Here is a 24,755-nt window from a genome sequence, read left to right on the forward strand (position 1 = left end):
GCAGGATAGAACCATGATGGTGGACGGTATCTGGTTGTCTGTTCGGGATGATCACACTGACCACAAAATACATCAAAATACAGACTTTCAAATGTACTTTTGTAAGAAATTTTTTCTGATTAACCCGAGAAAGATCTCTCTCAGGAGAATTATAGGCGGAAAGTGACATTCAACCATTAAGTAATGTTAATGAGATAATTATTAGATTCAGTGATTCTAATATTCCCTTGGATCGAAGTGCCAATATCTTCTTACTCCATAAGGAAGGAACCAAAGAAGCGATTAGCAATTATAGACTAGCGAGTGATTTCAGTGTTATGGTTAAGGTTAAAGACGCAATACAGAACCATCTAGACAAGAATGGCATCATAAGTGGGCGTCAGCATAGTTTTGTGAAGGGGAGATCTTTTCAGAGAAATCTGGTAAATTATTATGACGAGGTCATAAAGTAGTTGGATGCGAGTAAACAACTTCGATATTTACATCAGGATTTTAGTTAATCCTTTGACATTGTATGGTAACTTCTCCTGAGGTTATTGTATAAATTAGAGTGGGTCTAGATAACAGGGAAAATTTATCAGTGACCTAGAAGGAAGCAGCAGGTGGCCATACATGAGTATTCTTCAGAAAGGATTGAAGTAGCAAGCAGTGCTCTCGACTGTCTTGTATGTCTTCCTAAATGATACTGGAATAAGGTACAGCTGTCAAAGGCTATGCTTCTTCAAAAAGCTTTGCACCTAATGCAGTATGGTCTGAAAAATGGCAGAGCTAAAGTTTAATGCTACCAAATGAGAAGTCTTGCATTTGGGGAAGAGTAGTAGCAGTTTAGGAAGAGAGGAATTAAAGGACGTTCATAACTTAAAGTTATGACCATCATTAGACTTTCGGAGACAAATACCATACATTTCCTGCGACCAAAAGTTAAAGAAATGTCACGTACTCTATACCCGACTGATGGCCTAACGATAGTCAATTTAAGACAAGTATCTTAAAAGAAATAGGTTTTAATTTTTTATAAAAAAAACATAAGAAATTAATCTTTACATTAAGACTTCTTTCAATCCTATATGTTACTTTTCTTCTGAGAACCATCAGGAATCCCGCATCTTTTCCAAGTTTTCGGATCAGTAAATGCTGCCTGAACTCGGATTACTTTTGAATTAGCATTTCTAGAGTCATTAAAGATCTCTCAGAGAAACCCCGAGACATTCACCTGCATAAATGCGGTAAACTTTCCCTCTCTCTCAATTCCTACACACGTGCGCATGGATTCTCCCATGTCGTCTTAAGTTGCTGTTCCAGCAGTCAGTGCCTCCGACACATACGGGATTGATAACTTTCTGTAATTATTAATCACCCCGACGAGCAGCGCTGTGTCGTGAGTGCGGGCACAAGAAACAGGTTGGAAGACATCAGTTCGCTTGATCCATGAGGCGGGCTGAGCAGGGAAGATATGAAAAGAGGGAGGGTAAAAAACACACAGAATGATGGGTGTTTCTGTCCGTGCCTGGCAAACATACCACAGAATAGCGGTTTATGTGCGTGAAGTTGGTGATAAAATATAACGTAAAAACCGCCATCAATCATCGACCGGGTGATCGAGTTTGTACCATGACAACAACAGACTGGTACTCGTGGTGTGTCTGAGAGTTTGCTTCGAATAAACACCGACCATGCAAGATTCCTACCGAGTGTGTCGCGGCAGAAATAATAATAATAATAAAAAAGTCTAAAGTTGGTGCACAAAGGAACTGCTGCTTCCTGGGTAATGTCTTTCTACAACCGAAATGGATTTCATCTTAACCAAATAGATGAGTCCAAAAATTACATCACGCATTTCTGTTTACTGAGCTTGGGTTTCTAGACATGGTCCACAGCATGTCCAATTATAAAAGATTTGGTCAACTAATGTTGCGTTGTACGTCAACAAATATTTGTTGTCAGTTAACTTTGAAAACATTCCAACTTTTATATTTATTTATTTATTTAGAACAATATATAAATGTAATTAATAAATGGCAGAGCTACGAGGCTCAATAAGTTCTAGGTTACATCAATTAATAATAAATAAGAGGGATTACCTCAATTATGACACGTAGAACACTTAAATATTGACACCCTCCATTCTTCAATGAGTATAAAAATAATTGAAATGAATTCCTTCCACTCGAGGGAAAAAATCGATGAACCAATGCACTCAAACTTCAAGAGCTCAAAAGCTGACCCAAAAATATATTAAGCTCTAAAACTCGACCAAAATACACTAAGTTGGTGGCTTAATGTATTTTGGGGTCTGGAGTTCTTGAACCTTTGATTCTGGGTGCATTGGTTCATAGAGTGGAAGGAATTCATTTAAATTATTTCTATACTCATTGAAGAACGGGGATTGTCAGTATTGAAGTGTTCTACATGTCATAATTGAGGTGATTCCTCTTATTTATTATTAATAGAAAATATATAACTATCACTTTAAAGGTTCCTACATGCCAACGCTAGCTTGTTAATGAGTTGCGCGACAGAACTCTCGTTAAGTGGAGTTTATGGGTTCACCATCTTCTTACTCGTTTGAAGAGATATTCCAAATCCTGGGAGACTAATTCTTATAGTCTTCAACGAGAGGGTGTAATTTTCGGGCAAAAGAAGAGGGGTTCTTTCATTGACTTATTTCGGCTAAAACAATGTCCCCGAATATATACGCCTTTATTGACTTAATATTAGACAATCACATAAGTACCATATAAACTCCTTGGGACATCGACTATTAATGGCCAGGACAGAAAACGGTCAATAATGAAATCATTGTCAGAGCATTTGTACGCTTTGAGATTCACTTACATTTTAAAGATGAGGACAGAATGAATGCACAAGTCCCCTACCCTCACTTTGATAGGCTGGATCCACACGCAGAATAGTGAATTAAATCCGTAGTGTTTTCACAACTCTTTTGTAAAACTATACGCTGAATACGGGAATGTCCCTAGGCACCCAAGTTCTAGCAACTCGGGATTTTCATCCAGCCAAACAGGAAAACTAGAAATTTTCCAGAGCCACTTTATAAACTAGCCTACTGAACTGCGATATTAGATTTAATCTGCCCTGAGACATCCTTCCAGGGTCGTTCCATTGCTGCAGTTCAAGTTCTAGCACCGCACGTGAGCCGTTCGACCCTCCCCCGCGTTTCTTTTCTATCAGTTTCACTAACACTAATGGACCACCAGGCTAGAGAGCCCTCTACCGTCGGTCGCGCGTATTAGCTTCTAATTAATTTTAACCATGTACATTGCATTACGACCTCTTCTTGGTGGCGCTGTCGTACCAACTGCTGCGGGATGCTCCGAAACCATTCCCTCGTGACACGTAATTTATTTCCTGTGGTGTGTTCTCGGAAATTCTCGCCCCCTGTAGATTAGTCTACACCCTCCGCCCATCCAGGAAGTGGGGCATCGTGTCACACTGCTCGTGGAGTAATTACGGCAGTGGATAGAAAGAGAGGGAGAAGTCGGAGAAAAAGCGGAAGGAATGTCGAGGGCCGAACGTACATGAAAAGACGAACGGAGAGAATGTTGCAAAGTTTTCAACTGTTGTCCCCTTGATAAATGGGAACACCGATGATAACGTTCCATGGGTAAGAACTTTTTATTATCGGCAAGGGGAAAAACCGCATTCTCCAATAAAAACAAAAGGCTCAGCTCGCACCAGATACACGCGCAGAAATAATCTTTTGTATAACCATATAATCTTTTTGGTTCGCAGAATTTATTAGAAAAAATTCGAATAGATTCTGTTATCCGGAGAATGGTCAATTCGAACCCTCTCTAAAATCAAATAATTTACAAGCAAATTAGTGATCCGCAATATTTGAGATCCTTCTGGAAGTAACAGAGCACTTTCCATCAGAACTACAGAAAATGCTGGGCTAGTTGAAGCTCTACAGAGCAGTCCTGGAGAGTGAACTCAACTGCTCTCATCTGAATTAATTGTTACAAACCCTTGTTATAAGTATTTTAAGATTCTGGATATAAAATATTGGGTGATTATTAAGAAAATTCTTCTGGAGCGTTGAGGCCTAAGTTTTCTTTAAAAATATGTTGGAAAGAGTTGTTTTTATGGACCAATATCGGATTTCGTGAAGACAAATTTCTGGGGAAGCATCTGGTATTTTGTGATCAATATCAAATGTATTCGGTATTCGCTTGATCACACGACGCTAGATATTTGAGTTGGATTAACACCATCGTGGCAAAATAGCATATTTGACCCTTAATGGAAAATAGGACACTTCAAACTATAGGAATCCTCTCAAAATAACGATGCAATCAGGGTGGAAAATCCCCTTAATCTCAAAAAAAGAAAAACAATTTAGGGTGGAATTAGAATTTTCCTAATACTAACTGAATTGTATAACAAGTATGATGATCGCTACCATATATGGTAGAGATGATCATTAGGACCACTTCATTGATTGCCACCATGCATGGTAGTGACCACTTCGAAGAAACGATTATCAGATTGTTTCTATAAAACAGATTTGTTTTTATTCATCTAGTTTCTTTGAGCATTCATGGAATTCCTTCGAGGATTCAGTGGAACCTTGAAACATTGGCATGCAAGTTAAGTACTTGAGCTAGTATTGTGATGGTTATACAGCATATAATCTCTTGTAACCATTTCATGAAACTTATTTGATGGTAACTCGTGTAATATCCTTTCTTCGTAATCCATTAATATTACACGAGTTACCATCAAAACTCGTGGTTTTTCATATCAGTGACCACACCCCACAATCTTTATTTTTATCTGGTGAAAAGCCATAGTGGATTAAGAAAGGGGTCCGATAGTCATTGACACTCTTCACCTTGGTCGATTTTAAGAATTTTTCTTTTGTATTTCTTTCATAATGTGTTTGAATGATGCTGTCTTGTCGAATCCTTAATTATGCTGTTTTTCTTTCTGAAGGCTGACTACTGATCCCGTAACGGAGTTTATCGATTCTCCTCTGGATCCAAGCAATCCTGGTAAGCCCATTTCATTTGATCTAAGTATGAAAATAAAAGTATGAAACTGTGGCGATAATTTCGTGTTTAACTTAAAGCTCAATAATGTGATGAAGGAAGTATGCACCAATCACATGACGAGCTGAAACCAAAAGCTACATTTCACCAGTCCATATATTTGTAAATATATTTTTAATATAAATTTCGGGAACATTCTATTATTTGCTTAAAACTAATTGAAATTTTTCTTTTCCTGTTATTAACTGAATTGAAAAGTAAATAATTATCGTCTTATCAATTAATTACTAAGAGAGCTTTATGGAATACTTAATAAAGCTCTATAGCTTAGCCGTTCAGTTTAATTTCAACTGTATAATATTTATTACTCTTCTCCCCTATACTTCTCACCTTCACTAGAAGGACACTGCTTGTGGTCATAGCGTTATGAATTAATTTTTCATTTGTATTAAAGCGTTTCATGTTAATGTTGACTGCAAGGAACATTTGCTGTTACCACCCAGCATTGGAAAAATGCTAACAACCCTGGAAATTACTGAACTTCCCTCCTTTCCTTGACGTATAGGTGAAGAAAAGAACTGAAAAGTTATTTCTTTGGTGATTTTAATGTTAACTCCAACTGACCTCCATTTTTCAGTTGGGCTGGTCCAGCTAACAGAGAGGGTGGGCTTTTGCCATCATTAATGACCCTATAACTTCTGATTTCTTCTTCACCACAACCCTTAAATGCACACAATCATTGTTAGCAGTCCTCCAGATGTGTCAGATCCAACATAATGATAATCTTCCATAGAACCCATTTCTCCAGCACACTTTTATCTGACATAACAGCACCTCCAACAGGATTGTTGTTATTGTAGCGTTTTAGGAGCATCAGCAACTTAGGCCATATTGGGCCTTATATAATATATCTGTAAATTGAGCTATTCTGTGGTCGGTTTGCTGGGTGAAAAAACCATGCTACTCTCATCTGAGACCCGTTCTGAAAAAGACTCATAAAAATTTCTCTCGTCATTGACGCGATTCGAACTCGGGATCTTTTCCACTCCGTGCGGGGAAGACCCAATCTTTACACCCGCGAGTATGCAGTAGCACAGGGTCTTTGAGTGTACCCGGTTCAAGCCCGTGCCTGCTAAATATGATTAAGGATTATATTCATGATTTATTGTAAGCTCCTGTGACCAGCTGGTCGTGAAGGAGTATAAACAAGAACCCTTCATAAGGGACTTTTTTTTGCTTAACGCCATGACTGGGCCATATTTTTTCCACTCCAGGAACCTTAGCTTCAATTCAGTGGAACAGACAAACCAACAGCAGTCATTCAATAAACGGTGAATTGGTGCACTCACATTGGCGTAGTTGCGTCGATGGGTCTTCCATGACAGTGGGTTTGCTTCTTTTTGAGTTGTTTGAATCATCGGTGTTGAACTTTGTAAATAATTCACGGAAGGGGTGGAGTGTTAATGTTCCATCCAATGTGAGTTATTCCTGATTAATCTCGCACAGCCTGTGAGCACACCCTTGCACAGACACAACACACGACAAAGGTCGCGTCTGACACCTCACGAACCCGTACACACCGACCAAAGCAGCCGATGTGCTAACAAACAGTCAACTGGTCTTTCACCTGTGCATTTGTAGAAGGGTGTTCGTGGCTTGAATTTGCCCCGCGAAGACTCTGTACTCTTCATCGCCAGGCCACAGTGGATCCATTGAATAGGTAGTGCAACTTCAGTTCAATCACGGCGACAACAACCACTCGTAACACACCGTAAACATTGCCGTGGCCATTGGAGCCAGCCACCCCCCACTTTCCTTTACATAGCAATGCCGTTTACGGTCACGTGCTTCGTGTCAGGTGCAACTCGGTGCGATAACGACTTCTCCGAAAGAAGCAAAAAACGGCGGAGAGATGCGGAAGGGTGGGTGGGACAATAAGCGGGGCAACGGACAACTCTGATCGATATGTTTGCGGCGTCCTCTCGAGTTGCTGCACGTTTTCTCGCTACCAGCACGCATCCTGTTTCATATCATCCACAGCAACGCGTAATATGGTTAGCCACTGGTCAGTCGAGCAGTTGTCGATACACTGGGGGATTGTACGTGAGCGCTATCTAGTGGCCATTTCTTTGAACACGAACAAATATTCCCTTATTACTTCCCAAGATATTACTTTAAATATGCAAATTTGCGATGCTTTCAGCTGCCAAAACCACCCAACGAGACATTTTATAATCATTCCATTTAATAGTCGGTAATGCCCCTGTATGCTGTGCAACACAATTTTTAATTGAAGTGTGGTATTCAGAAAGTAAGTTGGAGAGACCTTCATCATGCAGTGGATTGAAAATGGCTGATGATGGCGCTTGGTTGAATGCTGATGGAAGCGCATCATCATGAACTGTCTTATGACAACCGTAAAACGTGGAGGATCAACAATGATTTGGGCAGCGATATCTTGGTGTTCTTTAGGTCCTATCATCACAGATAAGGTTAGGGAGGCTAAGTATGAGAGAACAGCGACCATGCAAAAAACGGGGACAAGGAGGTTTTCGTGTATCAGAATACAAAGAAGAAAACAACTCGGATCAATCCTTGCGTACTGGGTGTGGAAGAAGTCTTCATTTAACCCATGCGATGTTGCTGATAAATTGAATAGGTGATTCGCATCCGTCTATACTGAGGAGAGATTGGTGTAAGGGAAAAAAGAATCGGTTCTTGGACCACACTTGATTCTGATTTTCATACAGGACATCGACAGAGAGATAATGGGCGTGATGAAAAAGATTGGGAGATTCGTTAATGATCAGCACTAAGCAGTGCATCTTTTAGGATAACATGTTGTACAGACATGGTAATTTATTGTGATTTTTCTCTTGTAGAGAATTTGGGTTTCATTTTGAAAACATTTTCATTTTCAAAACATTGATTTAAATTCAAAATGAAGACATCTTCTCCACAAGAGTAAACAACTTATCATTTATCGGATTTCACGAATATTAGCGGATCTCTATCGCACCAGTTGTCTATCCAACATGTCTAGTAAAGTTTCGAGACAACAGGATTTCCATGTTTTTCATACAATGCCTTTAGGATAACTTGAACTGGCTTCGAGAATGGTCAGAAGAGTGGCAGTTATGTTTTGATTCAACAAAATGGTCTTACATTCAGCAGTAGCAGAGGCATATGATGGAAGAAAGCAAGCTTATAAAGCATCAACAACAACAAAAAAAACCTTCCCATTTCAGCCATCCATTCGCTCCAAAAGTTTGTCCAGTTCTTCATTGAATCTATTTAATCTATCAACTTCCACAACGACAGATGGAAATTTGTTCCAGCAATCAACCACTCACTAGCTAAAGGTAAATTTCCGCACATCTATTCGACAACTATCTTTCCTCAATTTGAATTTGTGCCCCTCAAATGCTTAATTTGAGGAAGAATCCCATCAGCATTGAGCTTGCTTATACCATTCAGTGCCTTCTACACCCCAATCAGATTACCTCGCAGGTGCCTAGTCTCCAGACGCTGCAATTTGCAGAACTTAAGCCTTTCTTGGTAAGGCATTGAATTAAAAACAGAAGAAGAAGAAGGGGATGTAGGAGTTGATACGGGCGGATATAAAGTTCTCCAAGCAGTATAAACAGGTGGCCAGGATGGCGCATTGTGCCTTATCGATAATTTATCGAACATTATCCTGTAGAGATGGTGAAGTCATAGTTCCAGTTTTAAGACTTATTAATACAGAATTATAAGTGTATCCGAGTATGGAGACGTCGTCTGAAAAAAAAAAAAAGACAGTTTCTTGAAAGGGTTGGTCCGAAAATGGGCAACTCAACAGGGTAGTTAATGACAGGAATGACGGTATGCTACTGCAACGGGATCTAGAAGAGGTAGGCAGATGGGCTGAGACCATGCACTAATATGGTGATGGGTTACCATATTAGTGTATACCTATAATTGTTATCACAGGTGTTTCCATTATTTTGTCTACCCCTATACATGTTCGCATAAAACAATTACGTTCTAATTGGCCACCATGCTCATTTTGATGTTTTTTTTCTTTGTTTTCTGTTATTCCCGAATCATTTTCCAAAACGCATGTTTTTCTTGGACTTCTATACTTCGTGTCATTAGTGTACATACCGACGTCTGTTTTCGTTGCATTAACTGTTGCCAATGCTTTGCTGAAAACATTCCTCTAATGGCAGCGAGGTTTGCAGGGACGTTACTAAGCGGTTTATGGTTGTTAATAGAGTGTGTAATCTTTCCTTTCGTCTCCTTAATGATGCCAATCGTTGAAGGAGAACCCGCTCTCCCAATGATTAGTTTGAAGAGTGCCACGATGATTTTTTTATTCAGGATTGCAGACCTAGAGATGAAGCAGTGCGGATCTGAAGAAGGTTAGCGGAAAACTACGGATTCTGTTCAAAATGCAGTATGCTGTGGAAAAGACCTGCGAACCTTGGATAAAAGTTGATGTTTCTCAATCATATGAAATAGCTTATAACCGCCTTTTTCAAGAAATAAACCATCTTAAGTGTTATCAGCTACATCATGAGCGCTGACTGTCATACTCTTGTCACGCTATAGTAAGAACCCGGTTAAATTATGGATCTCCAGTTGGAACTCTTGTATGGCTTTTATCTATCAATGAATCGGCCAGTTGACATACGTAATAGAAATAGAGACATGTGATGCAAGAAAGCGAGCGTATGAGCTTAAGTATCATCAGCCAAAAAAAAAAAAAAAAAAAATTATAATAATAATAAAAAAAAAAATAAATAAATAAATTAAAAAAAATCACACAACCATTCCCTCTAAAAGTTTGTCCAGTTCCTCCTTAAATTTATTCAACCTATCAACTTCCACAACGACAGATGGAAGTTTGTTCCAGCAATTAACCACCCGCTGGCTAAAGGAAAATTTCCGTACATCTATTCTACATCTGTCTTTTCTTAATTTGAATTTATGCCCCCTTAGGTTCGTAATCTGAACAAGTGGAAAGATCCCATCAGAATTCAGCGTGCTCAACCCATTCAAGGCTTTATACACCTCAATCAGATCACCTCGTAGGTGCCTGGTCTCCAGCCACTGCAATTTGCAGAACTTAACCCTCTCTTGGTAAGAGGATCCCTTCATTCCCCTCACAAATCTTGTTGCCCTTCTCTGTACACGCTCAAGCAAATCTACATCCTTCCTAAAATGAGGCCTCCAGACCTGTACGCAGTACTCAAGGCGTGGCCTGGCCATTGCCTTATACAAAGGGATAATCACCTTTCCCTGCTAGCAAAATTCCTGCATATCATTGACAAAACCCCATGACCTGCTCTTGCAGCCCGTCTGCACTGCTCAGAGAACTTTATATCTGCACAATTACTCCCAGGTCTTTCATTTTCTACCACCTTAAGTGTAGTACCACACAGTTGGTACGTTCCGCTGGGGTTACATCTACCCATATGCAGTACTTTGCATTTGTAAATGTTAAATTTCAGTTATCACTTCTCAGCCTATCTGTCCAAATTTTCTAGATATTGTTCCAGTAGCACATTGCCTTTACTGTCATTAACAATCCTGCCAACCTTTGCATCATCTGCAAACTTCGACACTAAGCCTGATATACCTTCATCAAAATCATTTATAAATATACAAAACAACAGCGGATCCAACACCGAACCCTTTGGGACTCCACTAATAACATTAGTCCAAGAAGAACAGCGTCCATTGATTACCACCCTCTGTCTTCTCCCACTCAACCACCCTTTTATCCATTGTAGAAACTTACACTTAATACCATTCTGCTCCATTTTGTACAGCAGTCTTCCATGCTCAATAGTATCAAAAGCTTTCCTGAAATCCAAGTTTATGAAATCAAAAATTGCATCCAGTTCCTTTGTAACAACATCGTATTATCCAATCAAATTTGTCAGACAAGATTTTCCCTTAACAAACCCATGCTGTGTCTGAATTATTGCTGCAGTCTTGTCTAGATCAGCGATTCCCAACCTTTTTGACCCGCGGAGCCCTTTTTAGAATCAATTTCTATGTAGGAGCCCCTGTGCTGGAGTCACTATGCCGGTGCTCCGCTTTGCCTCGTCGTCTGTCCGTCTCGTACTACAATAATTTTGGAGCTAATGGCAGCAAAATGAACGTCGTCTGCTAGACATTGCGCAAAATTCAACATGGTAAATTTTTATTCAGAATGCGATTTCTAGTTTTCTAATTTATGTTTCTAATTCTTTAATTTCATTCAATTTTTAGCTATTTTATTTTCCTGGAGCGGCCGCGGAGCACAGGTTGGGAACCACTAGTCTAGATGATCCTGCAATGCATCTTTAACCAGTGACTCCATTATTTTACCCGGAACAGAAGTTAAACTAACTGGTCTGTAATTACCCGTGTCACCCTTTGTGAATCGGGGATACATTTGCACATCTCCAGTCCGTGGGGACTTTCCCTGAGTCCAAGGATGCTCTCATAATTATGGCTAAGGGTTTGCTTAGTTCCTTTGCCGCCTCCTTTAATATAACTGGATAGATCCCATCCACCCAGGTGCTTTATGTTTAATTTCAACGTCTTCCCCATTAGGTGATAATTGGCAACTAGATCTTTCTAAATAGCCATCACTAGTTCCATCGTTCTTCCACGGACTTTTTGTCCCTCAGTATGTGATCTGCCCTTCAAGAATGGGGATAAACTACCCTTTCTCAACAGAATACAAAACAGCCTCATAAATAACTAATTGCAAAATACGAATATTATACTCAGATGTACGCACAACTTTAAAACTGACCATCGTGTCGGTACTGCAGTTGGTCTTCCACCGTCCATAATCTCCTGTCAGTTACCTTTTAGATTGTAGCATCTTTACTGCTGAATTTCATGCAGTTCAAATGGCCTTGGAATCTATATAATTGCACCTGCTTACTCTGGTGTCATATTCACTGATTCGTTCAACGCAATTCTCACTTTACAGCAACCAATGGAAACATTACAGTTACCTACTTGATCATATTCAGAACTTGCTGAGTGATCTAACTAAGGAGATGGAAGTAGAAAATTTTCATTGAGTCCCTAGCCATGTTTACATAGCTGGCAGTGAGGAGTGCTGACCATGCAGCCAAATTCACTGTGGAACCAGGTTGACGTCTTTTAAAATTCCTTTCACTGACTATAAATCACTGGCAAAATCAAGAAGGCAACGAACTCCTACAGATTAAATTGAATCTTTAATCATTGGGATATAAAGGCTAATGCATATATTCAGCATGGTGTAGGCCAATCGCAGACAATAATTCATCATGAATCCAACTTGATATTTCTTTCACACTCCTATAGTGTACAGCAAACCTGCTCAGTTCACTTCATCTCAAAGTCCCGATGTGATTTCGCAATTAATAGTAGGACTTTGAGAGGGTCAAACATTGGTTTCGCATCGCTATCTGAACACAAAGTTCCCCGCTGCCGAAAGGCGCGAGTCCACCATGGAATTATATAAATACGAATCTTCATGTTTCCCTTCCATAAGGACTATCGGATTTGCTAATCAAGCAAGCATGAAGCAGCCACTCCATCACGGTTGTCTACAGCTGTTTTCAACTTTTTTTTGGTCACGGACACCGTCTGCAAAAATAAAATTCTATACGTATATTACTGTACAGAAACTAAATAAAAAAAAAATCAAATTATTGACCTCTGAGGAACTGAAAGGTTCCCACTGAACACAAGTTAAGCCAATGCAATACAGCGTGGAAGTTACCAACAAGCGAGTATAGAGTTTTGTTTTAACCCAACATTTGTTGGGTTGTAAGACAAAATCAAGAGCTTTTTATCATTTACAAGGTTGCCATACATAGAACCCGATCCGATTTCTCTGGGTGAGAATATTTTTTTCGAGATGTACTTGCGAATATCACGAAGGATCAAATTTTTGCTGCTAAGGAATTCTGTCCATATCCGCCCGCAATACGATACAAGCAACACAATGAGCCATCATCTGGGCTTAATCACCGAGTTAGCACAATGAGCCACCAACTGAAAAGTGTCACTAGGTAGCCCAAAGCCATCTTTCCGAATCGGTCTCCAAATAGTCCAATAATAAACGATCTCTCCATCATTGTCGAGATTGAAACATCTCTGATTTGTTCAGACCAGTTGTTTACTTCCCAAGTTCTATGGCAGTCAAAGGTTAGCCACTTTCGATGAATGCTGGTAGAATCTACATCCTCCCCACACCTGCTGGAAAAGACCCGAGTCCGATCGATGACGTGAGAAATTTTTCTGAGCCTCTTTCGCAGTTAATCGGTCTGACGAGGATAGCATTGTTTTTCCTCCCGGAAACTCAGATTTTTCGTCCAGCAAACAGAAAATCGGGCTCAGAACACACGCAATTTACAGACAATACACACCCAACAACAACAACAACAGTACTTTAGACATATTTCATGAATTACATTAACAAGAACTATGTGTTGTACTCAACATCAGTGTGTGTCCTGGTAATTGCCCCGAAATGTATACACCTATATAAAAAAAAAAGTAGAAAAAAAATTTAGATTCCTATTAGTAATAATACCACGCCAATGTATGCACTAGAACGTCTCTCGAAAGGGGTTGTCTTCAGAGTTTCGCATCCTCCACACTACAGCGCTTTACGCTGGATAGGACATAATCGCGTTGCGCAGCTAGTGTGGGTCTAGTGATTCTATCATCGGATGAGAAAGACAGGTCTCCTTGACCCATCGATCAAAAGAACGTGTTAGTGGAGTTTTAGGACTATCAGCGACTAAAGCCATGTTGCTGTGTGTGTATTTTATTTTGACATCAAAGGTGCTTTCGACAACATAGATCTCAAAAAAGCTTTTCAAATACTAAAAAATCATTTTCTCGTTGACACAATGATTATTTCCTATCTTCAATACAGCCTAAATCGCAGATTTCTCCTCTTCCCCACTAGTACTGACAAAATTCTCGTCACAACCTCAACAGGCATTCCCCAAGGAGCCGTTCTGTCCAGTACTATATTTTCAGCATCTCTTCAACCACTTCTACAAGAAAATCCAAATCTACTGGCATATGCCGATGATTTAAAGTTATTTATAATCTCCAAAGCCAGTGATGATATTCGCAAAGTTATCAATGATGCGAATTCACAGATTTGTGAAATCATCGAGTACTTGAAAGATCTCAATCTGAATATAAATGCGAGCAAATCTGCTCAAATTACTTATTCCCTTCAGAAACAACCCAACCACATAGAAATAAAAATTGCAGATGTCCCAATCCCAAATGTTTACGCTCACAAAGACCTTGGAGTTGTTTTTTATAAAAATCTCTCCTTTAATGCCCACTATTTATATGTTGCTCAAAAAATTCAAAAAGCAAAATGGTTAATCAAACAAGAAACAGCAGCGATTCAAGACAGAAAAACAGTCATTAAGCATGTTCAAAGATGCATCTTTCCCATTCTGTCCTATGCTTCCGAAATCTGGTCTTGTGCTCCTCAAGTAACCGTCAAGAAATTCCTTGCCCTAGAATATTGGGTTCTTAGATAGCTCAATAGTAAGCTTCGTTTTCCCCATACAATATCCAGGCAACAGCTTTATAAAAACCAAAAAACAAAGCCTCTGCAACAGATGATCAACGAGTCTGGAGTCATGCTTCTTGCAAGTTAATCACCTCTGCATGCGATTCACCAAACTTAGCCAATATAATAGCTATCTCCAACAGGGAAAATTCAAGAAACCAGCGATTCAAATCCACCCTCTCCAGGCTCAAACAAATGGACAGAATGTTCCCCAATGCATCTCTTCACCTCATAAATCATCACAACATTGATTGCAACAGGTTAATCAACTCTGAAGCCTACAGGAGTCAGATCTCCGATAAAATGAAGAAAAATAATCCAACCCAGTAATTGCAACTGAAAGCCAAATGTCCTGTTCTGCAATTTTTTAAATTCATAACTAAAATTCCTAGCCATTGTTAATATCTATATAAAATCTGCTATGTACATAATACTCGATTATTTTATGTCATTCCCTTTGTATTTTTACCTGCCCCTAGCCATGTGCTGTGATGGGCTTGCTGTACTGTATTTGCAATAAATGAATATTTATTTATATTCTCGGTAAATTGCGTGTGTTCTTCGGTTGATTTTCTGTTTGCTGGACGAAAATCCCGAGTTTCCTGAAGAAAAAACCACGCACCCCTCGCCTGAAACCAACTAACTCAGCCACTTTGTGAAAAAGGCTCATAAAAATTGCTCACATCATCGACGGGACTCCAACTCGTACCTGCTACTAGGAGTGCTGGTGCAACTGTTGGGAGTTTAACAGAGACGGTACAATGCGTTCTTTGACTTTCAGGAACAAAATCTCCTGTGAGTGCTCAGAACGAATGGAAAGAATCCATCTGATATGAAGTTAAGTCTTAGATGAGAAAATGCTTGGAAACAGGAACGGTGAAAAAGGGAAGGAGCAGTGGCACCATCAATTTCCTATGAGACGGTGGTAAACATTCAAACTATTTTGCCACAGTCACCAACAAAATCAGTGAGACAAACTTTACTCCAACTACTGATAGCGACGTTCAATGTTTCAAAGATTTTACACAATCGTTTGAAGTTACTAGGTATAAATTATTGAAGAACTGGAGCAGAATATTTTGAATCTCAGGAGCACATTCGAGACAGTCCGACTGGGCTGATCACGACAGCATAATTGGTCCTTTCTTCTTTGTTGAGAACACTGTTTCTGCAAATGTGTAGCTGGATGGGTTCACCAATTACTCTGCAGGACAGGTAGCCAAATGACATCTTCCAACAAGAAGTTTAACCTTTGTATGTTTATCAACTTCTGTTTTAAAGCTGTCTGCGATTACCAGTGTTCATTAAAAAAATGATAGCCTACCATAATCGGGGTAATCATCCATGGACTTCCTGTACAACTTTGAGATCTGCAATTATTGAAATTGAGTGTGCCTCTTACAGGATCATAAATTTATGCGGAACATCGTGGCAGAGAAATACAGCTGCATTTATTGTCACAAATATCCATCGCCTAACTCCAGAGTATTTCTCCACTTGAGTTTTCGTTTACATTTCTTTCATTCTCGCCTCTGAATTCTCCTGTTACCCTCTCCTCGCCATCGAGTAGTATTTCTTAAAACTTTGACTCTTTCCTTTGGAGGGAGTAATAAATATCGTTAATGGATAGCAAAAAAAGCCTTTCCGTTTCCTGTAGAACAGCATTTTGTGTTATGAAGAGGAGTAGTGTATTTGTGATAATAAGCCCTCTCCATGGGTGGCAAGTTACTGTGGAGTGCGCATCTATAAATGAAAACAGGAAATTGAAAACTTTACCACCCGACGCGTTTGGTTTCCATGCGGATTTTACTTCTGCGTGCGCGACTCCCCCCTGGCGGGCAGCAGAAGAAGCTAAACGAGCGCCAGCTATCCGTACTTACAGCGTGTGGGGGGATAGGTGAAAGAGGGGACTTCGGACCATGCAGCTCACGCGTGCGAACATCCGCTATTATGGCACGTGCCATTCCATAGAGTAAACATAATACTCGAGAGCTTCCTCATTATATCGCACAATGGGCAACCGCAGCCAACTTTGACGACATCCGAAAGGTACTAGACGTCTCCTTAATATACGGTGCGTGTTCTTCAGGGCTATCGCAGACAACGGACCATAGGAGACGCGACGTCCTCAGATAACAAATTATAGATCATCGCACTACGTCGGATATTTAAGTGTTTCGTTAGAGGAGTACCCTACTTAGCCTTAAAGTCACTTGCAGCAGCTATTTGCATATCGTAGATCATGTTACAGTTCCTTCTACTTTTGGAGTTGTACCATTTTGGGGCACCCCCACTCCATTTTCCAGTATTTTATGAATAATTGGTGGCCATGATGGTGTGCAAGTGGAGCTTAAGGATCCTTTCTATAAATTCTTCCTTAAACCGTGTTAAAATTCAGCGGATGTGCGAAGATTAGCCTCAAGAGGAGGGGTCTTCAGAGCGTGACGAAATCTATGGCGAAAAGAATGAATTTTTAACTATTTATTTAAAAACTATATTAAAAAATGAAGATTGCCCTCATTAACTTTTATTGCGCACCATTCGACAATTTATACTTGTGTACATTAATCTGCTGAATCCAAATGCAAAAAGGTGTCTAAATTTTTGGCCAGTGAATAAAAAGTTAAGTAATCTAATCCACGTTTATTCTGTCTTTCGTTTTAGCTAATGATTCCCTCTCTTGGTTCTCTCCACTCCCTGTCACGCAAGAGTTCAGCTTCTGCCGTTGCCTTTTTTTAAATATAATTCCACGGGCACTGTTTTTTTTCAACTAGCATCTGCACGGAAGAAAAAAAAAAAGAAAAAAAGATAAATAAATAGAGTACATTGTTTCTGCAAGAGTCTAAATATCGGCCATTAAAACTGCCCTTCCCGGCATGAATTGAGTAAAAATGAAACCGTTTTCCAAGAGAAAGGGCGTGAAGTCAATGAATGATACTCGGGAGACTCTTCCTTCCTGTGAGCTGTCAAGATGACGTTCCGGCAAATATTTGCTTTCAACTCGTTACTCATTTTTATTCGACCACTCTAAATACCAGGGAAGATGGAGATAAAATGCTTGGATCCAAATAAATTCAGTTTCCCGTTGGAAGCTTTTTGTATGAAAGCGATGCGCATCAGTCCATGTTTGAGTTACGAGACCTGCCTCGATGCAGCCCATTTCATTATACTTTTTAATCAGAGTTGAAACCTGAAAGAATTCCAGTCCTCACTGATGGTCTGCTCGGGAACTCTTTCTTGTCAGAACTTTAAACAAGATTTTATGCCTAAATCAAACGGAAGGAGGTTTAGGTCGATTGTTATCTCCGGGGGAGGGCGGTTCTCTTGAACTGTTTGCCCGTCTTTCAAGACAGTCCACGTGCTGCTATCACGAATGCCGACATCATCTTCTCCGTCTGTGTGGACGGTTTAATTACCCATGGACTAATCTGTGTAATTGCCCCATTTAGCGGGACTACCAGAACGCAATTTCTCTTCGATTAGCTCAATTGCGAAGCCGTCCCACAGGTGATCCTCAGTAACGTTATCGGCTCTCTGCGGAACGCTGTTAATTAGCTGCGCGCTCGTGCGCGTGTTCGTACATCGGGCACGAGTCAAATAATTTGCGCAAATATTAAAAGTAATATTTTCTCGATCTGTTAAGGCCTCGTTAGGAATGACGTGAGAGCTGCGAAGAGGTCGGGGGTGGAGATCGGTCCATTGAGGAACGAATGCGACGTTCAAACGGCAATGGAAGCTGAAAGGCGAACTACGATTTCCATGATTCGTTGTTGTTTGTAACGTGCAATCTAAAATAAAATGATACACAAATACAATCATCATAGGTTCGGTTGATATATTTGGCAAGGATCAGGAATTCACGTGATGTATTCGGTACCATAATCTCAAGAAAAACCTAGTTGTCCATGTCTCCAGCCTATGAGGAGCGGAATAGTATTCGATGTTCAATTCCTAGGGCTTGATATATGCTGCAGATTGGTAATTGCAGTGTCCTGGAAATGCACAGTTACCACCAAACTGAAGCAGATTAGGTTAGCGATAGAGGATGTGATCTAGTCGAGAAGTCAGCGACGATGATATCCTGGAAATTTGGCATATTTGTCCAAGTCAATTCCCCATTTTTCTGAAGCAGCAGTATTATTGGGAGCATCTGTTTATAAAGGAAACGGTCAGAAAGCTTGGGGCGATTCGTAATGAGTTGAATCATTGATTCTATCTTGAGAGCAAGGAACGAAATGTCATTTACATATATCCCATGATTTTGGGGCAGGTTATTTGGCCTGAGAACATCTTGACAATGGTTTTAACCAGTTCTGCGGGCTACTGCTCTAGCTTCTCAGCTATAGCAGTGGTTCGCAGTTGTAGAGGAAAATCAGTGTTTGTGGGTTGCCGACTACAATTCAATGTCAAAATTGGTTTTTGAAGCGTTGAAATGGCAGTAATTCAGTATCATATGCGACTGTCGGGTAGGCATTAGATTTTTAATAAACAGAATCTCTGCAAGAAATTCATCCACTATCTTTCCACACGTACTCCCATATTCTACCACCAAATTTTCTACCTGAATCGCTGTTCTTACTTCAAGCTTCAATATTTGGAAACTCAGCGAACTGTACTGGATCTAAAACAGTGGTCATATCTTCACTGCTTCAACCTACCTGCCAGATCGAGCTACAAGCTCCTGCGGTAGCTACTGGACTGAAGATTACATTCCACGTCAGTAACTCAAGATTAGAGATATCCAAGAACTCCTTCGAAAGAACTATGGCACTTATTAACAAATATGATGTGGCCGTGGACAAGAAAGAGTTTCAGAGTTATCTAGATCAGGTTGGATGGTTGACGGATGAGTTAAAAGTTAAGATGTTCTCATCAGTTGTTGTGTGTGTGTGTGTGTGATGATGTCTCCTGTAACTGCTTGCTCTCTGCGATTCTCTTCACGATACTGGACTTTTGAAGTCGTGAACACCATTTTTTTCCCCTTGAATTGTACCTTTCCCCCTTTGAAATGAATAGCCATTATACTTAGTGTGTTATCCTTCTGTTTATTTATGTTTTGTACAATCTTTGTATCTTCATGTACTGTATATTTTACTGCCCTGTTATACACTTAGCTAGGCGCATGCCTATTGTGTATATTATATAATAAATAAATAGTATATTTGGGCGCAGTATTCGGTCATAATATGTGGTGTTCTCTAGCGTACCAATAGAGCAAGGAACTAATTGAGGAGGCTCTGTATGGACGTTAAATCTTACGTTTAGGACAGATAATTCCAAGGTCCCTTTTAGGTTGTGATGCTTGGCATCATTGTTACTGAGAGTGTGTTGGATGACAAATTGAAATTGCTTGAAAGAGAAGATCGTGGGCGCATCATTGCATCCACTATCATATTTAATGACAGGGTTAAGAGGGGGAGGTTAAAAGGTTTGTGGTCTTGAGTATAAACGGTTTATTTAAGGAGTCTCGCAAAATGTTACTCTTCGACATAGTCTCTCTTGGAGTCAATACGCTTTTGCCATCAGTGTTGCAATGCGGGATCCCAGCTGCGAAGGAAGTTTTCGCTTGGACCTCCAGGAATGCATCCATTCTAGAAATGACTTCACTGTCTGTGGGAAAAAGGGCCGCAGCCAGAAGTTTTTTTTTTTTTTTTTTCAAATTAGGAAATAAATGACAGTTTAATGGTGCTATATCTAGTGAATTGGGAGATGAACCAAGATTTCAAAGCTAACTCGTGCTGTGCATCCATGACAGTGACAGACACGTTGTCCTGGTGGAAAAAGACACCTTTGAGTTTTCCATAGAGTTTGGCCTTTGTTTTCACGCAAATGCCTCTCAAGTTCTGCGCGATATGCCCTTGTCACTGTCTGGCCTTCCTGACATTAATCCACTAACAACGCTCCATCAGCATCCCAAAAAATCCGTGCTATCACTATGCCAGTAATGATAGCACAGTAATTTGGCTTTCTTTGGAGGGGCGGAAGAGCTGTTTGGACTGCTCCTTTGTCTCTTGCTGTAAGTGATGGCCCCACATCTGATCCATGGTCATAAACCTTGAAAGGAAATTTGCTGGATCTGCAATGAAAATGTTCACCTGACAAAACGGTGATAATGTTTACTTGACGTGACAACCGTTGTACAATTTTAATTTGCTGTCAACAGCTTTGGGACTCATCGTGTTGACACCTTTTTTATAGCGATAATATGTTATTATGCGGTAGATGAGTTCAGATGAGTTGCCCCAAGATGCTGGCAATGTGTCAAACTGTCACTCATCACCAGATCATGTGCACTCCAACTTCTGCAGTGATGAATGTTGCAGGTCTTCTGTAGCGTGGTCATTTTCCAGGCTCTTCCTCCTTCTTTTAAACTTTGTTGCCCACTTAAGCATATAATAGGAAGTGGCACCCCCCCCCAGTGTTAAGTAGTGTGAAAAACAGATTAATGGTCGTTAATTCGAACAGCATAAACTTATACGCTGTCCCATTCATATTATGCTTTTGTATTTTGTAGTGTACATGATGTACTGATAAATAATGGAATTTTCTTTTCGTTAACTATTTAGGTACTTTGCATATCGAACGCCCCCTGGTGAATATTTCCAAAGAGAGTGGCGAGAACGTTAGAATGCGCTGCGAAGTAAGAGGAAAGCCATCGGCGATGATCCATTGGTTCAAGAATGAGGCGCCGCTGGAAGAGGAAAAAGGTCGTCTTGACATCCGGAAGTACGTACCCTCTCAAGGCGTCGTAGGATCGAGGTTGCGGATTACACGACTGGACACGCACGATACGGGATATTACAAATGCGAAGCAACAAACGGCATCGTGAGGGTGGAGACGACTGGAATTTTAATCGTGAAAGCAGGTAAGAATTCAGATGTTCTAAATCAGAAACGATTGTTTTGCTGCAAAATACAATGCCCTGATATTGTCCAGAAAGTATTCGATGGATCTGAAATCCTTCAATCACGGGGTTATCAACGAGTTGAATAACAGCCATTTGCAAAAAAGACAGTTCTTTCGGTACAGGAATACACCAATTCACGGTATTTACATACCATCGAGACAGCACGTGAATGTCTTCGTGTTATTTTTCATAAGGTAATCCAACTCCGTGGCAGGTTGTACAACATAGTCTGCATCGCAACTTCGTGTTCATTAAGATTTCCTAGTGAGTTTTCACACCAAGAGCAGTCTGGACTCCTGGGTTGCCAAAGTTGCAGAAACTCGACTGACCAGTATATCCAGAAATGCAAAAGTCTGACTATATGCAATTAATCAGTAGTTCCATCTTGCAGGAACTAAACTTGAGCAAGGATGTTGTTTTTATTTGTAATTTCAAGTAAAACTAAAAACAAATCGGTGGAAGAAACCAGCCCTTAGTACGGTCAAACATGAATCTTGGTGTCCTGCTTCACTAACTCTAAAAAACGCAGACAAAAACAGGAAGTACAATACACTTCTCGTATCAGGACGTTTGGATGATTACGTTCAACTCTAAAATAATAAGAATTCTATTTCTATGAATATAAGATTTTTCTTAGGTTTACTGAAATTTTTTTTTTTTTGCAAATCACTGTCACTCAACTCTTTCAGAAACATGCGATTGAAGGCTTTCAGTTGAAGATCAAACTACCTGCGACTTTCACTACCATTGCAGGAATACATAATTCTGACAACCCTTTTCAGAGCTTTTCGTTGACGAATTCCTCAACTGAATCACGATGTGTGTCCTCGAAGGTTTCAGGTCTTTTGCTTTTCCATGATCCACTCTATGGCTTATGAACGTTGGCGTTTCTGGTAGTTGGACCTCCTTGCTGAACAATTGTCGAAACTTACAGACATCTTTCGCGGTCTTACGGTCGATTCCTTCTCATAAGCCCAATTGTAAAGGGGTGCTTTATCTTAGATAATGGTAAATGAAGCACTCAGATTCGACTAAGAAGTGGATATGTCTTCAGATCTCTCGCCGTTCGACTTCTACTTATTTTCGGAAACGTCAACGAAATTTAACGCTTCCATAACACAATCCAGCCGAATTGTTGCACTTGGATGATGAGGTCAGAAATGCTGCTAACGAAATTCTTTTGATACATGAAATTGTCCCGTGGCCCAATGGAATTGGAAAGTCTTTTCTTTTCAATAAAGATGGTGGTTTTCCGGCACACTTTCGCTTGATTGACTCCTGTACTAGAGAAAAGGATATAGGAGATATCAATAAGTTTTTCCCTTGACCATGTTCCCAAGAGGTTGACAACATATGAAGTCCTAGCTTCCAACGAAGTTCAGTGGTTGTGACAGCAGTGTGGGCTGATCTGTTGTCGGGAAACAACAGCACGCCTTTTCCTTAACCTTCTTGGCACACAATAGCCTTAGATGCTGATGCCCATAAAACTCCTAACTAATCAATCAACCAACCAACCAAACTTAACCTTCCGCCCTGCTTTTCCTTAATTGCTGTATATAATTGCTTCAGTAAGTTGCTGTAGTAATGTGCCCTTCTTCAGGTAATTTGCGAGAATAATTTCCATCTCATTTTAGAAAACTGACCACGCTTTTCCTGCAGATGGTTGCACTCTGGCCTTTTTGGGAGTTGATGGTAAATTATTCCACTGTTTTGAAACCTGTTTTATTTTTGGGTCAAAGTGATGTATCCACGATTCATCCATAGTCACCAATCGAAAAACAAACAAGTCAAGATCTGTGTCCCACATGGCGATAAATTCAGCTGCGCAGGCTGTTGAATTTATCCTTTTTCTTTCTGAAGACACGTGAGCAAGCGAGGAATCCATCGTGCTTGAGATCTTATTCATATTCAAATCATTGTGAATTATGCTCTCCACTGATCCATAGCTTATCCCATTTCTCAGCAACTATCTGTTTACTTTGTTTACGTTGTAATACTGAGGATCAGCTGTTCAATTTTCTCCACAAATTCAACAGTGAGATATGGATGGCTGCCCATATTCTTTCCTCATCACGGACGCTCTCCCAGTCTCACTTGAACTGTCTCCACCAATGTTTTACAACGTCATTCAATGGACAGCTATCCCCATACACCGTAGACATCTCTTTATGGACAATTCTTTGCTGCTTGTCTTGCCAAATCAGAAATTTAACAATGGATCGATATTCAGCTTTGTCCATGATGAAACTATTACACATTCAGCTCTGTAACAAAAGAAACATAAGAGTTAGAGCAATGAAACTTCTGGCATACACAGGAGAAGGTCAGGGGGAAAACTTCCATCCCATCGTATTTGCCAATGTCAACCCATACTTAAATTAAACTCCGTGAGAATATTTATAAGATGAATAGAGGTAGGTGTTCGGGTCGTTAGCCTTGTAAAAGAGTGATTAAAGTCGACCCGAGTAGCAATAGCGCGAGCCATTACAGTAATTACTGTCATTAGTCACACAGATAATGCATCATGCCTTGTAAGGAGATGCTCCACTGCAGATTAGATTACGTATTGAAGACGGTCAAACTTTCTTTTTTTCCCCCTTTTAGAAGCACGTGTACTTCACCTGCGTGCGTCGAAGTAATTTGAATATTAATTCTTCTCACGTGTTTGTCGAGCTCCTTACTGACTGCTTATGCGTTGTGTTTCTCGTGTGTTTTTAATTTTATCCTTCGTACTCTTTATCCTACTTTAATTTCCATTTTTTCCCCTGGAGGAGGAGCATTTCGCTGTTGGACAGAAGAAATCAGAGCCTCATCAGGAAGACATTGAGTTGTTTTTAGGGTGGATTTAACGAGATGAAGTAGCGCTGTGTTGATCCAAGGTCAGGAGGATCCAAAACATCTTTAAAATCATATTTACATGATTTTAAACTTTTATTATACAAAATGCAATAAATGTCTTTTAGATATCAGATTCATCTTTATGAATTGCACATTTTATTCAATATCCTGGAAGGGAAGTTTTGAATTTCTGTTCGTTAAAAAAAGATAAACGAGAGTTGATGTCTCACTAATTACTCAGATTATAACCATTAAAGCAGAAATACAAATACATTGCATGGATCTTCATCAAAGAACATAAATCATGTCACCAGCTACGTTCGTGCACGTCAAAAGTATTAAATTATAAAAAAAATATTAATATTAAATTTTTTTCCATGGGGATTTATTTTTTATTGCTGATGTGTTTTT

At 39.9% G+C, this 24,755-nt stretch overlaps 1 protein-coding gene across 1 annotated transcript in view; it reads left to right on the forward strand.

The window, feature by feature from the left end:
• LOC150077570 (tyrosine-protein kinase transmembrane receptor Ror-like) overlaps positions 1-24,755 on the forward strand; it is a 313,346-nt gene that overhangs the window by 117,248 nt on the left and 171,343 nt on the right. The window contains exons 3-4 of the mRNA XM_090385946.1: positions 4,957-5,015; positions 21,165-21,464. Of these exons, the coding sequence (XP_090242072.1) occupies positions 4,957-5,015; positions 21,165-21,464 (359 nt within the window). The remainder of the gene's footprint in view (positions 1-4,956; positions 5,016-21,164; positions 21,465-24,755) is intronic.

Source organism: Mastigoproctus giganteus, chromosome 12 (genome assembly GCF_048544385.1).
Source record: "Mastigoproctus giganteus isolate SK-2022 chromosome 12, ASM4854438v1, whole genome shotgun sequence".
Lineage (NCBI taxonomy): Eukaryota > Metazoa > Arthropoda > Arachnida > Uropygi > Thelyphonidae > Mastigoproctus > Mastigoproctus giganteus.